Source organism: Porites lutea, chromosome 5, assembly GCF_958299795.1.
Source record: "Porites lutea chromosome 5, jaPorLute2.1, whole genome shotgun sequence".
Classification (NCBI taxonomy): Eukaryota; Metazoa; Cnidaria; class Anthozoa; order Scleractinia; family Poritidae; genus Porites; species Porites lutea.
The window spans coordinates 12,157,704-12,179,691 of NC_133205.1; the positions used below are offsets into that span (position 1 = coordinate 12,157,704).

Sequence of the window (21,988 nt, forward strand, 5' to 3'; positions counted from 1 at the left end):
GGTCAAATCATGGATCCCGAAAATACCGTTCCAGACCCTACTTGGCGTGTGTTGAAGGATCTCCGACGTGAATTCCAATCGTCCGATCATCTTTCCTTTTGATTCACTCCCATCTACCCTCGCTTCTAAATCATAATTATTTATGTCCCTCCAACGTTTTATTGCCTGCAGAACCGTAGCTGGCCAAAATACCAATCTCTCCACCCTTCTTCTCCCCGAACAAAATTACCCTTGATCCTTTTTAGTTTCTCTAGTAATGCTCTCACATTTCCTGAGTGTCTCCTTGTTTTGATCATTAAACAGAAGTTTTTTGTAGAATTCATCAATGTCCTTCTTTTGTGTAGTCATGATAGGTGGCAAACCCATGATATTTCTCGCTTAGGCGTTCACTATCTCCGAAGTATTTCAGTGCTCAGATTTTAGAATGTTTTTGCCCTTTCATACCCCTCTGAATTGAAAGGTAGACCTTCAATATCAGCCCGTACCTGGGTGTTGACAAGTTCCTTTAAGTAAGAGATCTTTGTTATCGAGGATAAATCTTTGGAATCAATCTCAGCAGTGAATTTATTCCAAAATGACAGCCAATTTTCAAAGGAGTTGTCAATCTTGGTTATTGAGAGGTTTGGGAGCTCCACCTGCGCGTTTCCTGAATCCCCAGATTTTCCCTTTTTTAATTCATCTGACTTCCTCTTGTACTCCGCACTCCAGCTTCATTTCTAGTTTCTCTGACTCAAATTCAAGTTGTTGCTCCATTTCCTTCGCTACTAAGGTGCCCTCATTCTCCTTGGTCAACTGCAATAATTGCATTTTCGCTTCCCTCAAACATTTTCCTAAGTGTTCAATCTCTGTGTCCACACTCTCAAATCCTCTTATCTATATCACAACCCAATGTACATACCTCATCCAGCAGCTCATCCTTTGCCAATTACTGCTGTTCCACTTTCATTTTTGTTTTTTCTAGCGTCACCAGACCATGGCAATGTCACTCAGTGGACATAGCGTTTGAGCTGATCAATAAAACAGCCCATAGAAGTTGCTTCCAGATCCTGTATCTAGGTAGGCTCAAAGCACTTGTTCTTCAATACTGATGGGAATAATTGCAGGCAGCACTTTCTCCTCTGCGTAATTGGTGTAGACTGTCAGTGACACTCCATCTGGATTACTACTTTTCCTCTCCAGTCGATCGCATATTCTTCTATGATGCTTGTATTTGCACTTCGTGCAACCAGGCCGACGGCACTGGTGTGCTCTGTGGTTTTAACATCCACAATTAAAACACAAATTGTGATCTATAAAGAACTTATTCCTTTCTGCTAATGTTGTTCCCAGGGTACAGTCTTTACTCCAGTGCTCTTGTTTTCGGCAGAAAAGGCAATAGGGCTTGAGTTTGTCTCCTTGCTTTTCTGAGAACATATGCTTTTTACATTTGCTGCTTTCGACGTGATTTCTCCTAAGCCACTTCTGCAGTGCATCAATCAGGTCTTCCATCGACCATTCCTCCCAACTTTCATCCACTCTTACCAGGTCAGGCTTTACCTGAGGTAACTTGTTAAGTGTAGACATAACAAACGCTTGTAATTTTTGGCCTTCTTCAAGGGTTTGAAGTGCATCGTTCCTACACAGTGTCTCTTAGAATTGTTGCACCCTGAAATAACTGGATCCCTCGACTGGGAATAAATTGATGATTTCTTCCATGTGCGCATTCATGACGACCTTTGTTTGCCCATATTCTCTCTTTAATCAATCCCACGCTCTCTTGTAACCAACAGTTCCAGGATTTAAATTTCCAATTCTGTCTCTCATCTTTGGGCTAACGGATTCTACAAGGTTCCTCAATTTCTCTTCATCAGAAATGTACTTCGCATCAACTTGCATCAGGAACATGTTTTTAAAACTTACCCAGTCGCCGGCAGTACCCTTGAATGTTGTTATCTTTAATTTTGGTAACTTTGTGGTGCTGGAAACAGCTGTTTTCTCCATTTCTAATTTCTTTTCTGCTCGAGTAATTCAGCTTCAAGTTTCCCTTCCACAACTCACACTCATGTTCCTGTTGTTCTTCACATGTCCAAGTGCCGCTCATCTTCCAACTGTTGCTCCCACTTCAAATCTTCTTTTCGTTGCGTAATTTCTTCCTCTCTATCATCTAGACATTTTCTAAGCGTTTGGTTGTGGCTAAGAAATGCTGCACACTTTGATGTAATGTCTTTTCTCCACTGTCTCACCATCCAAGGTGACAGTCCTCGCTTCATTTTTAATTCTTCTGTCTGTGAAATAAATTCTGACAGTTTTGTGATGATTTTCACAGCTTCTGTGTTGACTATTTCCATCTCTATTTCTATCCCCTCCATGAAGAACTTGGCCTTATCAATTTCCTTTTCAATTTCTTTTACGAGACATTGTTCTTCGTCACTCGGTTTGTTGCTGTCAGGCATGTTTGTTTTGACACTGTGAAGGATCACTTCGCTTCTGAATCTGCCCCGCTTGTGTTGTGTATTTCTTCATCGTATCCTGGTCTCGGCACGCAAAATGGGCCGATCAATAAACAGCCCATAAAACTCACAATAACACAGTTTCCTCGTTTGTTCTCTCCGAAAGAACTCACCATACTCGATGAAAACCCTACAAGGAAAACTTGCTCTCTTTTTTTGTCTCATCCAGTAATAGCTTACTTGCACATGATCATTACCGTATTCGGTAGTCCTAGCCCTAATTTGGTAGTGCTTCCAAACATCACAAAACTGTGAGGGTAAGGTCGGGAAATCTCTTGTTCACACTTCCGTTTGACAAGATGTCTTCCCTCTCCTGTATTCCAAAATTTGTAGGTTTGCCTCTAGACCCTTCAGTAGTCCATCCAGGACCATCTCTCGGCGTGCCATCCCATCAGAGGTGCCACTTAGTGTTGGAAATGTAGAAACCACAACAGTATTCACTCACTTTAGATCGTTTAATTTAAAGTCACAGTAAAAAAAGTCACATTCATAATACGTCCCAAAAGCTGCTCTAGTCTCAATTGAAGTGAAGAATCTATATTGAATACATATATTGGTGAACAATCTAAAGTTACGGATCATTTTTTTGATTGAGATCATTGTTGCTTGATTACCTACTCAAATTGCTGACCACATATCAAATAAAGCCTCAATCAGCTTTGGAGTTCCTCAAGGTTCCGTTTTAGGTCCTCTTCTCTTTTTGCTTTATGTTAATGATATCCACCAGTGCTCTACTAAACTTAAATTCTATCTTTTTGCTGATGATACCAATATACTTTTTGCTGAAGAAAATTTGAAAGTTATTGAAACAGTAGTCAATACTGAATTGTGCAAACTGTAAAACTGGTTAACATTTAATAAGCTAACTCTTAACATTAGTAAATCCAACTTTGTAATCTTTCATCCTAAACAAAAAAAGCGTAATTATAAACCTAAAATATGTTTATTTGACAACGAGAAAAATGAGTATGCTACTCTTGAATCCAAGGAATATATTAAATATCTTGCCATTTTGATTGATAAAAACCATACCTGGAAACATCATATTGACGCTGTCTCTTTAAAAATCAGCAAAACAGTTGGCTTACTTGCGAAATTGCGTCATTTTGTACCCCGGCAAATTCTTCTAAAAATTTATCAATCACTTATTTATCCGTATATTACATATGGACTTGCTACTTGGGGCCAAGCAGCAGACACATCTCCATAAAATTCTATTGCTACAAAAAAGAGCTCTTCAGATAATAAACCTCTTGGATAGACGTGATCACGCAATACGTCTCTTCAATGACGCCCATGTTTTACTCATGTTTTATTCTCAGATTATATCAAATCTTATGCATGATGTCCATAACAATATGGTACCTTCTGGAATTTTAAATCTATTTCAAAAACAAGTAGCTGCCACTACTACAATACAAGAGCATCAGCTTCAGGAAATTTTTGTGTTAACAGTTCCGATCTAGAATTATATAAATTGTCTTTCTCTCGCTTTGGGGCTAAGTTGTGGAATGAGATACCCTCTAACATCTGACAACTCCCCAAGAATAAGTTAAAAAAAACACTCCGCAAATTACTTTTTGATATTTTGAATTCAGAAGATGACTATATTGATACGCCCACCTTAACTAAAAAGGTATAATTAGCCAAAAATGTTGAAAAATTAACTCTTGCTTATTAGTTTCTACTTTTACAGTTTGTTTCTTTAATTCTTTTTTCCTTTAGTCTGTTATCTAGTCCTCATCCATGTTAAGATTTTTATTTCATTTATTTGTAACTAACTGTAAACTTTCCTTGTTAATAGCCTTTGTTTTTATTTCTTATATTTTGCACGCATTGTCCCGGCTCGAATAGCCTTGCTAGCTGCAGGCAATACTTTTGTAATGTTATTTGTGTATTAATAAGGGTTTGTTGTTGTTGTTGTTGTTGTTGTTTTTGTTTTTGATAGTGTTTTGAAACCGCCACCCTACTACGCCACCCTAGGCATCTGTCTAACAAATTGCTTTCCTCCAGTGATCAGTTTGCACATGGAAGTAAAAATAATCATGACATTGTTTGAAGAGTTTAAAGGAAAAACTGTGGCATTTGCAGCTTGTGTTGTCCCATGGTGGGGCATTTGCACACTTTTTTATAGCCCCAGCATGGGGTATTTGTATGCATTCACAGACTACACCCCCCACCCCAACAAATGACAAATGCCAGGGGGGCATGTGCCCACTTGGAATTACTGAGCCATAAGAAAGCTCATCCAACTTGTGGATCCATCCATTGGTTAAAGTTTTTACTTCGGCGGAGCGCGAAGTAAAGGATTCGCGACGCTCAGGAATGTATCAAAGTTGCAATTTTTTGACAAGATTGGGCAAGCAATGTCTGTAGGTTTTCGGCTCTATTCGGCTATTTGACGAAGTGAGAGCCGAATTAGTTCGAGATATTTCGAGATCACTTCGATTTCTTTGACTTATTCTTTAACTTTTTCGAGAAAGAAAGAATTACTATTTTGGCCTTCCCGGGGTTTGAACCGACTCACCTGTGCGACCCGTCAGATCAGAGGAGACTCTAAGTTGAGGGATTAGCCGATTGTGCTACTGCGACCCAAGGTAGTTTGGGATACGAAAAATAGTTATGAAATGATGCACTAGTTTCGGGACATGATTGGGCGTGCAAGTTCATGACTTTTCGGCTTCTTTCAACTATTTCACGAAATGAGATCGGACTACCTCGTGATATCTTGATATCACTTCGAGTTTAGTCTTTAATTACTCGAGGAATAAATAGAGGATATTTCGTGGCCGCGCAGAGACACGAAATTTCTCTTCGAGTGTTGAAAAACATTTCACGAGTGAGCCCTCCTTTCAAACTGTTTTATGATGAATTTAAAGTTACAAAACGCTGCACAAAGACATTTTGTCTTTGTTGAGTCTTACGTAGTGAAATTGCTTTCATGCGTTGCCTGACTTTCTCGAACGTTCTCTACGTTTTTGGATTACCCATGGATGATTAATTAGGGCATGTTTATATTTCAGCATGAGTCAGCAGATTAGCATCAGTTACTGAAATCATAAAATATGTCGAAATGCTACTACTATTCGCCTGTTTAGTATTTTCTAGAACCTTATGTCAAACGATATACAAGTTCCAAGCGAGTTCTTTTGCCGAACTAAGTTTTTTCCCACGAGCTGGACTGCTGTGTTTAGTCAAGTGTGACGAAGGTCGATTTTCAGGTTCTGTGTTTACAAGATCGCGGAAGCCGTAAGATATCTGAAGTTCAAGTGAGAGTTTGTTATTATTGGTAGAGGCTGTTTAGTTTTACTCAAAGTTCAAGTCAAGTTTGTGTTGGCGGATGCTGTGTTTTAAAGCTCTGTAAAGGCTATGTTCCTTTGGTGTTAAACTTCCTTGTGTTAATCCGACATCCCTGCGTGCTGATAGTCAGTGAATAATTATCCTCCAAACATTCGAACTCGTGACTTTGAGTTTTAGTCAATTCCATGCTCAACGTAATTGACTCCTTACCCATGCCTTACATATCTTTAATCAGTACATGAGACTGCTATGCTGTTTTTGAAGCTTGATGTGACTAAGAAAAATAGAGAATTGTTTTTTAGAAGGATTTGTATGGAGTCATCAGAGCATAACTGGGCTAATATCGCGGAGACAATTTGTCCTGAAATGCTAGTTTTTGGCAAGTAGGCCTCTTGGATGTTGCTCTTTTCAGAATATCCTGACAAATCCCATAATTTCACACCTTACTCTGGCCATATTTAATTTCTTACTATTCCTCTGCATTTACAATTAATTAGTTCCACAACCACGACGCCGAAGTGTACGCTAGCTCCGTAGCGTCTTGTAAACTTTGTTTCACTGCCTCAGGTCAGAGACCATGCAAGTGACAAGCATTGGTTTGTGCCCTTCCTACACTTTTTTGTTGTTTACAAAACATGTTGAATGGCAGACATTAAAACGTTCCACACTTTTAGTCAATGTACCAGCAGCAAAATCAATGTTATTGCTAATCCTTCAAACATGAATACCCAAAGCTAAGGCAGGATTGGCACCCTCTGAAAAAGCTGAAGGGCCTGTCTTTAAATGAAGTCTAACTCAGGGTTTTGTTTATAACAGTTGCATCTTTGGGCATGTACTGGTGTAACCAAAAAACCAATAATAAAGTCTTGATAGGATTTACATGGTTCTCGGTTCATTTTTGCCTTTTGTTTTATGTAATCTGTGCTCCAGCACTAGCAAAAGAGGCCAGATAATCAGTGGATATCAAAATATCAATAATTTTGAGTGGGTTATTCTATTAATCTAATTTATCGGTAGTCTGCACTGACTGCCCTAATGTCATAATTGTTTAGACATTAGGGGTGGCTAATTTTAGACTTGTCAAGATATGTACAGGTTAAACTGTCACTATTTGAATTACTGGCCCAAAATATTTTGTCTTACATTTTGTTTACCTTTATAAGGTGTTTATCATCCCTAAGCAAGCTCTTGGAACTGAGAAAGAATGACCCAAAGGTTCAGCATAACAAAACAGTGGCACAATTCTACCATTCACACTGCACTGGACCTGAGGAATGTGGCAGGAGTTTACTTAAGATACGAAAACAAGTGAGTTCTTAAACAGCTTTGTATCTGGCTTCTGTGTTTAATTTATGTGAAAATGATGTTAAGGGACTTTGTATTACTGGTAAATAGTTTACATGTACGTGCACTCTAGTACCCTCTATCTGTAGTCTTAACATTAAACCTAACTTTTTGGAAAGAACAATATTTATTGAATAACAATTATTTATTATATCATGGTTATATGAGATGGGAAGGGGCTTATTTGAGAGGGGAGGCTTATTTTACTTAGTGAATGTAGTGGTATCAGTTCTCCATAAAGAACTAGAATAAGAAGTGGAAATGCTCAAGTACAAGAAGTTGGAGATCATGCAGCCAAGACTCAAATCTGAAATTTCATGAATAGACCATCCCACTGTAGTCCAAATGAAGTTTTCATCAGGATCAAGCACCTACTGGTTCAGGAGGCCATCTTGGTTTCATAACACCAACCGCGGATCCCACATCCATGTTAACAGGCCCTAAGCGTAAAGAGAACGATCAGCAGGAATAGGCTACTATTGCATGCATTTTTTTCACCCCTCTTAGGCACTAATATTTAAGCAATCATAGAAAACGTTTTCATGTTTGTACAGCCTGGTATAAACACCAGAGGTGTTCGGAGAATTCAAGACAGTTATTGTAAATCCTCTATTAAGCCCCAGGGGTGCTTATTCATTTCAGGCCCATTTGAGGGGGGCTTAATAGAGAAAAGACGATGGTATCAGTTCTACATAAAGAACTAGAATACAAAGTGGAAAAGCTCAAGTACAAGAAGGTTGGAGGTCATGTAGCCAAGCATCAGAATCGAATCCGAACTTCCAGTTGGTAAATATACCATCCTGGATCAGACCAAATGAAGTTTTACAGTCGTGATTGATTAATACAGTCTATCATTTATTAGTGAAGAATAATCATTGGAGGGGAGAGGGGCTTAATAGAGGGGAGGGGCTTATAAACTTTCTTCCCTTGAAGGTATCATCCAGGGTAAAAAATCATCATTTTTCTAAATTTGCAATTTTTAGACGATTAAATAGAGCTCATCAAGAGTTTTCTTTTAAAAAAATTGTTCCAGGAAAAAAGTTTTTTCTGTGCAGACTTATATGTGCAAAATTGTTTTCTATGCTAATTATTTTAATTGATCGTTGACAAGTCCTGTCATACTCGATACGGGTGCCGATGTTGAACCAAGCTAATCACGCAATTTGACGGAAATCGTGGTTTACAAGTATAGTGCTCACTGTTTTTCCCTGGAGTTTGAAGGTGAATGCCTCCAAAGAAGAAACAAGAGCTTGTCCGTCTTCGTCCTCGACTCCAAGACGAAAGAAGACGACAAATCGTTTTGCCGCCAAAGAGTGGGTTTCGAAATTAGCAGAGAGCGACAAGGGCTCCTACTACAATCAACAAAAATGGCTAAAATATGACAAAGCTCCTGAAAAACCCATTGAAACTACTGCGGAATCGAGTTTCACGAGTTCGTTAGCGAGCGGAGCGAACTTTTTAGGCCGTGAAGAAGCCAAGCGAGAGACGAAGTCACGAGAGGTCCTGCGCCATATAAAAATCTGACGAAGTACTGTTTTGAAAGTCTATTGTAGAGGGAAAGAAGCTTCAAGAAAGACTCCAGGAAGCGGTTTGTTGTCGATTTTTCCAGGGAAGTGTCGAACTTTTAAAAAATGTATCGAGCAAAAGTTGGCTTGGCTCAACTTGGCTTGTCCGGTGCGAAAATGAAAACTGCCCGTTGCAAATAACTAATGAAGCTTTCTCGACAACAGAAAGGATCGAACAGAGCGGAGCCTTTGAGCCTTTTGTTCATCTATTGTCGGGTGTCGTTTTCAACTTTTCCTGCTGTCACTATTGTAGTCCCTTCTTTGGTATGCATCAACATTGACAACTTTGGTGTTATAATCTGTTATAATCTCGTCACGGGTAATACGCCGCCTAAAATCTTTTTCCATTGTTTTCTCGAAATGAAAATCAGGGCAAGTTGAGGGTATGTTTTAAACTCCAAGTTGGCAACCCGTGAACCAATTTGGCTAAAATTTGGCCAACTTACTGTCGCATAGTTTTTCTAAAAAACCGTGTCTGCGAATTTTGATTTCTTTTTCGTTTTCGAGTTAGAGTATTTTTTTCACAGGTAGTGCTAATGATTTGCTATCCCTAACTACACCTGCTTGTAACAACAGAACAAACGCACTTGACAAAATCTGAGACACGTTTTTTTAGTCAAATGTGTCAAGAAGCGAATGCGTTCTTAATTGGCTTCTTCCGTTAATTTTTGCTGGACTGGACTTAAATTTACAGTGACACCCACTTTCACAAAAAGCTTCTCATTTCTAAATCGCGTTAATATTTTGATTTTTGAAAAGAAATAAGCAATAATCTGAAACTATTACGCTTTCAGAAAATGTACGGTTTATGGGAGTATTTGTTAAAAGCAAAAGCGCTAGCGCCGATCAACGCGAGGAGGGTGCTTGAGGGTGGATGATACCTGAAAAGGGAGGGCTTGCTTAAAGGTGCCTTCCAGTCCGTACTGCGCAGGCTCAACGGTTTGTTTTGAAAAGTACTTATGTCATGTAAGACTTCATAAAATGTACCAATTTGTGAAGTCTTACGTGAGGTGAAATAATGTTTTTTCTCCCGCCATCAAGATGGATATAACAGGAGGACATTTTGTATGCTCATGCGTCAATATGGACTGTTGAAGTGCCACAGAGGCATTTTATGTGAATTGTTTACGTTCAGTACCAGCATTTGCAGGCTGTTTTCTGGAGCCGAATGTCGTGTATTGGGCGTTACATTCCACAAACGTGTTCTTGTGCTTGTCAAAAGTGAGAACACGTCAGGCTGGCCGTATAGGTGATTTTAGGAATTTTTTTGTCGTTTTCACTACATACTTATTACCCTACATATGGCATAGGAAGATATTTTTCTGACTGAACACTCGCTGCATTATGCTGAATTCTCTTCATGAAAACGTTTTATAATGTGATCAGTTCTATCATTTGTTAATGTGCAAAGGAAGAGCACGCTTCGATCATCCTGGACTGATTGAATGAATGCAATTTGTCTTGCAAAATTGTGAAAAACTGCAGAATTATAGTTTTAAATAGGGCAAAAAAAAATTGTGTCCGGGGTCTGTATGATAAAAAAAACCAGCACCTCATAGTACTGTTTACCTTAGACGTGATGTATAAAAAGTATATTTAAAAGGCTGGTTTACACGCCACCAGATTTGTCACAAAGATTTGCTTGTATTAAAAGTAAACTTGTTGAACACAAAAAATCCGGTCTGATTTCTTATTTTGGCCTTCCTTTTTTGACAGAGGAATGCAACGTGTAAATTTTTGGCTACCACTGACGACTATCGTGTGTTGCATAAAATTATATTTCGGGGCTGTCCAATTATCCATAGTCTCTCCAACGCCGTGGTTGGAGAGACTGTGAATCAACCTTGTAAAATAAAGGTGGTGTAGGTGGGTGACAGGGTTATTTTGTTTGGGAAGAATTTGTTTTCCAGGCCTAATCTACTGTGATCGAAGATGATTGCTATTTTTGGGTGTACATGTAAGACTATTAACTTGATGCAAAACTTGCATCAACCATCGTTTTGTTTACTAAGTACAAAGAAAAAAAATGCCATGCAGATTATGGGTCTTGCTGCTTACGCAAGCGAGACTAACAAAAACTTCTTTGATATTCTTTTCACTGCTGAGACAAATCTTGATGACACAGTCTCGGAGCACTTGGCAGTTTAATCGCTTTTGTACGGGAAGATCTACCTGACGATGTCAACTAGAACCAGACTCAGTTGAATCTATCTGTGTGGATGTCCTGGATTGGAGAAAGGCTCATTTTATCGTTTGTGTTACAGGTCACCTAAGTTTGGCAAAATCAGTAATTTTGTAACCTCACTTGCTTCAGCTACAGAGCTTATGTACAAGATTCGTTGGTCGCCAAATTGTCAGTTTTTTTGGGTACAGTTGGGTACAGTTGTTTGCAGTTAGTATCGTGTAAAAATGTATGAAGCTTGATTCGTATAATTTTTGACCATATTACAAATAACATTGTTATTTTTACCGAAGGGATATCTAATTTTTCCAAGGACTTTCAAAAAATTATACTACTTGTGACATGCATATTTGAGACCATTTGAGTACAGTAAAATGATACATAATAGGCTAGTTAAAAAATCCTGTTAGGAAGAGACCTTGTGTAATGGTAGTCAAGTCGTGCGTGTTACGAAAAATTGTATTGCATGACTAGCGTGACTTTCTAGAAGCTTCGCGAGAGTTCATAGTTTGTTTATTTTAGGATCTTGTGTAAGCATTTTCTAAAGCAGTATATTTTGTAATCTTTCTATAATTAGACTATTTGGAAAGTTCTAGAATGTTATTGTGAAAGTATATAAGTAGGCGAGTCCAAGTTTTAACTAGTTTTCGCAAGCGAAGAGAGTTTGACGTTAGTCATGTTTAGTCAAGTATGACGAAAGCAATGTTTACTCAAGTTGGCAGAGGCCGTGTAAGTTTATCAAGTTAATTGAAGTTGGCGGAGGCTGTGTAAGTTTAACGAGTTACGTGCTGTTGTAGAGTTTTACTTCATGGAAACTACGTTTATTTTTGGAATAAATCTTCTTGTTGCTGTTCCGACAACCCAGCGTTCAGTTTGGTTTGCAAGCTGCCCGTCCTCTTAAAGATTACCCACGTAACGGTACAAGTAGTACGAGTGGAGAAAAGTGCTCATCTACCCGACAGAGTAAACTGTTGAGTGGACAAATGCATGTCATTAAGGGGACTTACAAATTTTGTTGCTTGTGATGTTAGAAAGGGGCCCTGTGTAATGGTAGTCGAGTCCTACGAGTGTAGAAAAGAACAAGACGTACACAATGTGTAGGGTACTTGTTCCTTTGCGCGACTTATGTCGGATCTTTGCTTAAAGAACTATGTATACGCTGTGTAGCACGCTTATACCTTCAAGTGGTTCATGTCGGATCTTTGCTTTAGTGAACTAATGAGATACATTTTCCATTCAACAACTCTGTTTGTCGGGTCGAGATAACTTGTCGAGTCACGACAATTTGTCTGCTCTTACAAGTTGTGAAAAGTATTTTTCCACTTATGTCATGTCGACAGTATTGGAAATGACTGTCCAGCAGGCTTGAGAAATTAACCAGTTTACTACGCTTTTTGAAAGTGTCTAATGACAGATGATCAAATAGATATATCGAGTATGGACCAAATGATGGGACCTAGGTAGGTCAGGCTATGTTTGCCATAAGCAACGGTCAGAAATCTAAGAAGGACTAAATCATGACTTCTAAGATGGTACTAAGAATTGGTAACAAAAAATAAGTCCACAATGTAGGGAGGTGCCAGGTCATTTTTGACTTTGTACATTATAATTGCAATAGCTTGCAGTCGCTACGTATAGAGTGTAGGTAGTTTTGCTCTATGCAAGAGTTCTTCCTACATCGATTTGTTGTCACAGTTCACAGCACGTAGTGCTCGTTCTTGAATTTGTTATAGTTTCCTGGCATCAAAAGAACGACAAAATACCAGACAGTCTGATGGTATGTAAGATGAGGTGACACAGCAAATTTAACAATATGCAATTTAGCAAATGTCGGAATAAGATTATGTAATCTTAGAATACAGATTGGTGCAACTTGGTGGAGATTGGTGCTACTTGGTGCAGATTCGTGCAACTTAGTCCAGATTGGTGAAACTTGGTGCAGATTGGTGCAACTTGTTCCAACTTGGTTCAGTTCGAGGCCACTTGGTGCAACTTGGTGCAGTTTGATGTAACTTGGTGCAACTTGGTAAAGTTTGGTGTAACTTGGTGCAGATTTGTGCAACTTGGTTCAGTTTGAAGCAAGTTGGTGCAGATTGAGGTAGTTGGTGCAGATTGGTGCAGATTACTGCAGATTGCTGCAACTTGGTGCAACCTAGTGCAGATTAGTGTAACTTGGTGCAGTTTGCAGATTGGTGCAACTTAGTGCAGATTAGTGCAACTTGGTCCAACTTAAATCAGTTTGAGGCAACTTGGTGCAGATTAGTGCAACTTGGTGCAGATTGGTGCAACTTGGTTCAGTTTGAGTCAACTTGGTGCAGTTTGGTGTAACTTGGTGCAGATTGGTACAACTTGGTGCAACTTGGTTCAGTTTGAGGAAACTTGGTGCAGTGTGGTGTAACTTGGTGCAGCTTGGTGCATATTGGTGCAACTTGGTTCAGTTTGAGGCTACTTGGTGCAGTTTGGTGCAACTTGGTGCAGTTTGGTGTAACTTGGTGCAGATTGATACAGTTTAGTAAAACTTGGTGCAGATTGGTGCAACTTGGTGCAACTTAGTACAGATTAGTGCAACTTAATCCAGATTGGTGAAACTTGGTGCAGCCTGGTGCAACTTGGTGCAGATTAGTGCAACTTGTTCCAACTTGGTTCAGTTTGAGGCAACTTGGTGCAGATTGGTGTAACCTGGTGCAGATTGGTGCAACTTGGTGAAGTTTGGTGTAACTTGATGCAGGTTGGGGAAAGTTGGTTCAGTTTGAAGCAAGTTGGTGCAGATTGATGCAGTTTGGTGCAGATTGGTGTAACTTCGTGCAACTTGGTGCAGTTTGACGCAGATTGGTGCAGTTTGGTGCAAGATGGTGCAGATTGGTGCAACTTGGTGCAACTTGGTTCGATTTGAGGCAACTTGGTTAAGATTGGTGCAATTTAATACGACTTGGTGCAGGTTGCTGAAACTTGGTGCAGATTCGTGCAACTTCATGCAGATTGGTGTAACTTGGTTCAGTTTGAGGCAACTTGGTGCAGATTGGTGGGTGCAACTTGGTGAACTTTGGTGCTGATTGGTGAAGCTTGGTTCAGTCTGAGGCAACTTGGTACAGATTGATGCAGTTTCGTGCAACTTGGTGCAGATTGGTGCAACTTCCTGCATATTGGTGCAGCTTAGTGCAGATTGGTGTAACTTGGTGCAACTTGGTTTGGTTTGAGGCACCCTGGTGCAGATTGGTGGGTGCAACTTGGTGAACTTTGGTGCAACTTGGTGCGGATTGGTGAACCTTGGTTCAGTCTGAGGCAACTTGGTGCAGATTGATGCAGTTTGGTGCAACGTGGTGCAGTTTGGTGCAGATTGGTGCAACTTAGTGCAGATTAGTGCAGCTTGGTGCAGTTCGGTGCAACTTGGTGTAGATTGGTGCAGTTTGGTGCAACTTGGTTCATTTTGAGGCAACCTGGTGCAGTTTAATACGACTTGGTGCACACTGGTGCAACTTGGTGCTGAATGGTGCAGTTTGGTGCAACTTGGTGCAGATTGCTACAACTTGGTTCAGTTTGAAGCAACTTGCGCAGTTTGGTGCAACTAGGTGCAGATTGGTGCAACTTAGTGCAAATTAGTGCACTTTGGTGCAGACTGGTGCAACTTGGTTCAGTTTGAGGCAGCTTGGTGCAGCTTGGTGCAGTTTGGTGTAATTTGGTGCAACTTGGTGCAGATTACAAAAGTTTGATTGTCTAGTTGAATGTAGTCCTGAATAGGACTGTTGTTGTTAACAGTGACTGACGTTTCGACAACCTGTGCGGTAGTCATCTTCAGAGTCAAAGTGAGTTGTATCACGTCAGTTGATGGTATTATACTCTGGTTATTGATCTGATTGGTCAATTAAAACATCGAGGAACAAGCCCTAGCTACTTACACGCGAACTGTACCTCTTTGGTTACGTTACGTTGACGACGCATTCACCGCTGTGCACAAAGACGGAATCGACGATTTTCACGAAAACCTTAATAGACAGAACGAGGACTTACAGTTCACCAAGGAGATCGAAGAAGATGGTAAGATACCTTTTCTAGACTGCTTGGTCACTCGCGACAACAACAAACTAAAAACGACTATTTACAGAAAACCGACACATATCGACTGGTTACTAGACCAGTCTTCGTACAACCCGACCTCTCACAAGGCTCTACTATCCGGACTCTGATGAGACGAGCGCAACTACATTGTAGTTTGCGACTCACCTGACAGCCTACGAGAAGAGACTGATTATCTTAACAACGTTTTTAGTAAGAACAATTACAACACGGACTTTGTTAGACAGAACACTCACAGTAACACTGATTCCAACACTAAGACCAACTCTGGCCCTGTTACGACAGCGACTATACCGTACATCAGAGGCACCTCTGAAACTATTGCATGTGTATTACAACCTTACAATATACGTGTTGCACACAAACCGACAACCACTTTACGGCGACTGCTTAATAATGTCAAGGACAAGGACAAACCGGAGGACAAACAGGGAGCAGTATACAAGATCAAATGCTGTGACTGCCAGTCTTCTTACATTGGTGAAACCGGCAGAAACCTAAGCACGCGACTGACCGAACACAAACGAGCGACGAGGAATGGTGACGTCAACAATCACATTGCTGAGCACCATTTAAAGACGAAACATCAAATTGACTGGGACTATGCGACATGTATAACGTATTCTACAGACTACCATCAATGTCTTACTTTAGAAAACTGGTTTACTAACTTAGAACAAACGTCACTGAATCGTAGCCAACAGTTACCAGCACCGTACAAACGACTTATTGACGAGATCAAGCAAAACTAACCACGAGAGAACGACTGGATAACTGACAATTTGACTAACAATAGACGACTGTTTAACTGTGACAATAGACGGATCGAAACACACAAATTACTGATTACGAGTCTTCATAGCCAACATCACGGCTTAACTGACAGACGACCAATGACATCGCGACGTAATTGACCAATCAGATCAATAACCAGAGTATAATACCATCAACTGACGTGATACAACTCACTTTGACTCTGAAGATGACTACCGCACGGGTTGTCAAAACGTCAATCACTGTCAACAACAACAGTCCTATTCAGGACTACGTTCACCCGGACGGTCAAACTCAGCCTACTTTTGAAATGACTCCTGGGTTCCGGGTGATCAAACTCAAACTACTTTTGAAATGACTCCTGGGTTCTAACCTTTCACAGATTTGGTGCAGATTGCTACAACTTGGTTCAACTTGGTTCAGTTTGTGGCAACTTGGCACAGTTTGGTGCAACTTGGTGTAGTTTGGTGCAGATTGGTGCAACTTAGTGCAGATTAGTGCAACTTGGTGCATATTGGTGCAGTTTTATAATAATTATTATTTATTTCTTATTAGGTGCTAATTAACGTCTGATTATCATCAAATGCGCCTTACAACTATAACTACCTGTAACAATTACAACAAAGTATACTTAAGAATAAGTAAAATTTATTATCTAAAATTTATTAATCTAACTGTAACAGGTAAAAGCCTTCTTAAATAAGTAGGTCTTTATTGTTCGTTTAAAAACCAAAAAGTTATCGATGTCTCTGACACTTGCAGGCAGACTGTTCCACAGTGCCTCAATTGCATCATTTTGCGAACATGCCGAGTCAGCATTGAATGATAGATACAGCTGAGTATCGTCTGCGTATTCCTGCGATTGTGGTAGATAGTTCTTAATAACCTCAAAAAGCTTACTCACATAGATGGTGAACAGCAATGGACCTAGGCATGATCCTTGAGGGACGCCGCATTGCAAATTGAACTTCTCCGATAAATTTTGGTCGAAAGACGCGGTGCGATCTGTTGAGAAGGTGGGATGTAAACCACTGCAATGCCAATCGCCTAACTCCAAATCTCGTACTGAGGTGATTCAATGACACTCCATGGTCAACTGTGTCAAACGCGGCACTCAAATCCAGTAACACAAGAAGGGTAACACGTTGAGAATCCAAGTTCATTAGGATGTCATTTTGTACTTTTAAAAGTGCAGTCTCAGTGCTATGACACGTACAGCACGCTGACTGGAATGGAGGGTATAAACCATGTGATGTGAAATGCGCATGCGTTTGATCGAGGAGTGCACGTTCCGTTAATTTTGAAACATGCAGAATTGGTGCAGCTTGGTGTAGTTTGGTGCAACTTAGTGCAGATTAGTGCAGCTTGGTACAGATTGGTGCAACTTGGTGCAGATTGCTACAACTTGGTGCAACTTGATTCACTTTGAGGCAACTTGGTGCAGATTGGTGCAACTTAGTGGAGGTTAGTGCAACTTGGTGCAGATTGGTGCAGTTTGATGCGACTTGGTGCAGTTTTGTGTAACGTGGTGCAACTTGGTGCAGATTGCTATAACTTGGTACAACTTGATTCAGTTTGAGGCAACTTGACGCAGTTTGGTGCAACTTGGTGCAGATTGGTGCAGACTGGTGCAACTTAGTGCAGATTAGTGCAACTTCCGCTGAAGTACGAAGGGAAAACTTTGAAAATTAGTCTCACGTCCTGCTTTTTCTAGGACGCCGGCGAATCGCTGTCAACAACGGCATCGACTTTGGCGCGACGCCGGCAAGTGCCCAGATAAGCATGCGTAGTAAGCCTTTCACGCAGTCTAACGGCATCGTCATGCGAAAGTCGTCAATTCGTAAGCTCCCTATTGTTGAGTTTGAAACGTGGTGTTTAAATTAGTTTTATCGCCGGAACTTATTAAGCCATAGATATTATCAATTTATCTTTTTTACACAAGCCTTTTACAGTGCTTAATTTAATCCACTGTGTAGGACCAGCCCTTGGCTGCTATTGCAGCCAGGTTTTGCGTACGTCTTTTTTGTTAAGTATATCGATTACGTTTCTCAGCTATCAGTACTAGTGTAGACTTCGATCCGTCAACTTCAAGTCGGCCTATGTGCAAATAGTGATTATAATAAAAGAGCTGAAAAATTCTAGAGATTTAAAAAATTGAGAGATGTTAAAAACGAATGTGAAAGAATTGGTAAAACGGGAATCAATTTGCAAAAAAGAAAACAGCAATTTTAAAAATCAGAATAACTTTTTAACTTTAAAATTGTCCACTGTATAGTTTGAGGCGGCTAATTAGTCAGTGTAGTCTTCATCAAGCTAAAGGACGTGGTTGGTTTTAAGTTAAGAGCATTTAATTCTTTTATGGAGGAATAGAAAAATGTTCTCTTCACTGCTTTGGTTCTGGGCTTCAGTAAACGGTATAATATTTTTGTTCCTGTAGAATACTCGTGCTCAAACCGAAGTGAGTCCAATCTTGTACTTAGGTATTCTGGTGCTCTTCCATCAATAACTTTCTTTAAAAATAGTTTCCCTTGTTTCTGCTATTCTTCACCTCACAAATATTGATACTGATTGTAATATGCCTTCTGATCAGAACTTTAACTATTATACTACACATGACTTCCATTCCAATGATGATACAAGTGACCTCGCATCACACTTGAAGTCATTTCCTGCTTTAAATTGCAATGTTAGAAGCTTGCAGGGTAATCATTAGCTTCTTGTTCATATGCTATCTGAATTGCAGTCTCCTTTCTCATTGATGGGGCTTTCACAAATTAAGTTTAACGTTGATAAGGATATCATAACAAATGTTAATATTCCAGGCTATGACTTTATTTCACAGCCAAGCCTCTCAAATGCAGGAGGTGTTGGTTTCTATAGGGTGTCTACAAAACGAAGACTGAGGACGCAAGATTTAATTAATTTTAAGTCCATCAACACCAAGGAGACGGTTTGTTAGACGCCGAGAGACATGAAAAGGTTGGGGTCTTTGTTCTGTGGTTTACCCTTGGTCGAACTACAGAAGGAAGACCTTTGCTAAAACGCTTTGTTAGGTGCCAAGAGACAAAAAAGGACGGGGTCTTCGTTTTGTAGTTTACCCCAGGTCAAACTACAAAATGAAGACCTTTACTGAATGTTGATGGTCAGATGCCCAGAAAGACACTACTTGAGAAAGTTTCCGTCAGTGCTTTGATACTCAGCTAAGTGGCTAGCCCTATTACATTGGAGACCGGTTGTCGCACGAGTCTTTTTAAAGCAGAGCCACAAGTGAGAGGCCTATTATTCCATGTAAATTTCATCTTTCTTATGTGTAACGGGTCAATAAAAGTTGTTTTTGTTGTCGTTGTTGTTGTTCAAAGAAGTCCCACCATCAACAGACACATACTACATACTGCATCCGATTTGACAGATAAGATTGAAACCACAATAACGGCTTTCCAGTAACTCCAAAGCGCTCTTGTAGGCGAGAAAGGAGAATATCGTGATCAACTGTATTGAAGATAGCAGAGAGGTCCAGAAGTAATAAAATTACTGTTCTACGATTATCAATGGCTGTGAGGATGTCGTTATGCACGCGAATGAGAGCCGTTTCTGTGCTGTGATACTGTTTGTAGGCTGACTGAAATGTCTCGTTCAGATTGTTTTTGTTAGTATAGGAGATCAGGTGGTTAGCAAACGACTTATCAACTTCTTTGCTGAAATTTAGGTTTGAAACCGGAGCAATAGTTTGAAAACTGTGTATGATCCAGGGAAGGCTTCTTAAGGAGAGGGATTTTAATTGGGAGGGCATTTGCCCAGATTGCAGTGAAGTATTAATAATCTTGGAGATAAATGGTAGCAGTGTGCCCAGAGTATTTCTTGTGACATAGCTAGGAAGAGGGTCAAGATCACATGATTTAGAAGATAATTTCATAACACATTTGCGGACTTCATTGACGGTTACTATAATAAACTCATCAAATGCATAAGAGCAGACCCGGCTGATTTTGGGAACTGGGTGGATAGGAGCTGCAGCATCTAGGTCGACCCGTATTTTAGTTATCTGATCAGAAAAGAGTTCAACAAAGGTATTTGCGTGCTCCGAAGGCGAGTTGCATGGAGTATATGGTGTATCACACTCTCTATGTAATAGATTGTCGATTGCCTTTAAAAGAAGTTTATAGACCGACTGATTATCATTGATAAGTGAAGCGTAATAATAACATTTCTTGGGAGAACAAATTAAGTTGTTGACGGCACAGCACTGATCAATAAACAACTGGCGATCCATTAGATCCATTAGGTCCTTTGCCACGGCTTTTCTTCCAATCTCCGGCGATGTTTTTTCAAGTTGTTTATTTCCTTAGAATACCAAGGTGCAAGTGCGTAGCACAAAATCAAAAGCAAGCGGTGCATGCTTGATGCACATATGATGTTTTTTAAAATGGTGCTGAAAAGGCCAAGAAAAAACATGTTAAAGTCAATAACACAGAATGCCCAAGGGCACAGGGTTTCCTGGTACAATACAGTGCAATACAGTTGTGTAAAGTCTTACAGACTATTTTTTTAACAGTCTTAAAAGCGGGTGACAGAAATAGTTTACAAGGCCCTAAGCAGAGATAGATGGATATACTGGGCTGGTCACATTCCCTGAGAAGCACTGCACCCCCGCACAGCCACTCGACTTCTTTCCACCATCCTCTTCCTGTAACTATATTGTTTCTTAACAATGAACTCTTGTTATGCAACAATACATTATACCCATCTTATCCACGATGGGTTCATAAATAGGGGGGACAGGGAATGGAGGTCTCAAAATGTCTCTGTACCCCCAGCCTCATTCTTCCCCAGATACAGTTTTCTTTTTTGTGCCTCAAAATGAGTCATCTCTGATGTAACTTTTGTGTTTTTAGGCTGAGAAAGAAAGTTCTCAAACTGGTGAAGATATTGATGACATAGATACAGCTTATCTTCTGTACAATGAATCCATTATTTACTTCCATGTAAGTAACCAAATTTAACAGCCCCATCTAAATAAGGCCATTATTTTGAAATAGATGAACGTGTACTGGTTTAGTTTGTAAGGAATTTAGCTGTATAGTACGTCTTTACTGAATGAAAGACAAAGGAGTGTTAATGTTTGTTTAAATCATAGGTGTGTTTTCCACAAGCATAAGGTCATTAACATATTACAAACATGCGTGAGCTGCAATATTGAAAAATATTTTAGAACCCACACTGTTTGTAAAGAGTAAGATTCAAAATTCATGGTGCGGTGGTCCATCTCAAATTTATGTCCACATTAGACTCGTAACCTCATTACTGTGAACTGTACCACAAGCAGTGTGACAAATTTCCCCAACCAGAGTGGTAAATTATCCTTAAAGAGCCCTATATTATATGGTATTTACAATGTACATTTGAAACGTTCTGGGACTAAAAGATTCTTTTTCACTGGCAATTGGGTGTTGGTGTCAGTTTTCACTCTCTTGCTGCCAGTGGCTGAAATGCAAGGGGACCAGAGGTGTGAGATCGTCCGTTTTCACATTAAGGCACCTTTACCCAGACCAATGATGGCAGAAATCAGATAAGCTATAACACTGTTGCTATCCCCTACTCTTTTCGAACAATGTCATTTTATGTCGCCTTCCAGTCATTGTTTAAAGGTGAACCAATATAGCGATTATCTAAACTGAGAAAAAGTGTAATCACAGTTAGCATAATTTCGCCAGTTTTCTAGACCTTGGTTAATGAATGGTCCAGGTGGGGTTTGTACTCTTGGCCTCCTACCAACTGCACTAACCCAACAGCAAAAATGTATATATAAGACTATTTATAACTGAAGACCACCAATTAATGCTATTAACGACTCCTCATTCAAGAAAGAAATAAACTAGAAAAACAGAATTTTTGGATCTGATCAACAATCCACAACACAAAATTACCATTAATAAATTCCGTCTAGGCAATCATAAATAACACATTGAAATGGGTAGACCTAGGATGCCAAAGACCCCAGTACATCAGAGAAGCTGTTCTTTCTGCCATTCAAATGAAATTGACTGTGGAAAAATATGACTTTTTTGCTGTAACTTTATGATAAGTTTCGACTAGAACTTAACAACAAAATCACTACAAGGTATCCTTGCTTTAATAATTTTGATCATAACCCCAAAGTATTATTCCTTTTTAGTAATGTTGATCCGTTTATATGTAGACCTATTTCTCTTTTCAAATAATGAATATTAGACAAGAAGCTCTATTTAAGATGAAATGGTGTG

General features: G+C 39.7%; 1 protein-coding gene across 5 annotated transcripts in view; it reads left to right on the plus strand.

Moving 5' to 3' along the window:
• The window catches only part of LOC140937654 (CCR4-NOT transcription complex subunit 10-like), a 118,622-nt gene that overhangs the window by 40,680 nt on the left and 55,954 nt on the right, over positions 1–21,988 (plus strand). For 4 of the 5 annotated variants that reach the window (XM_073387211.1, XM_073387213.1, XM_073387214.1 and 1 more), the window contains exons 3-4: positions 6,953–7,097; positions 20,621–20,710. In XM_073387211.1, coding sequence (XP_073243312.1) covers positions 6,953–7,097; positions 20,621–20,710 — 235 coding nt within the window. The remainder of the gene's footprint in view (positions 1–6,952; positions 7,098–20,620; positions 20,711–21,988) is intronic. The other variant, XM_073387215.1, reaches the window with a different exon arrangement.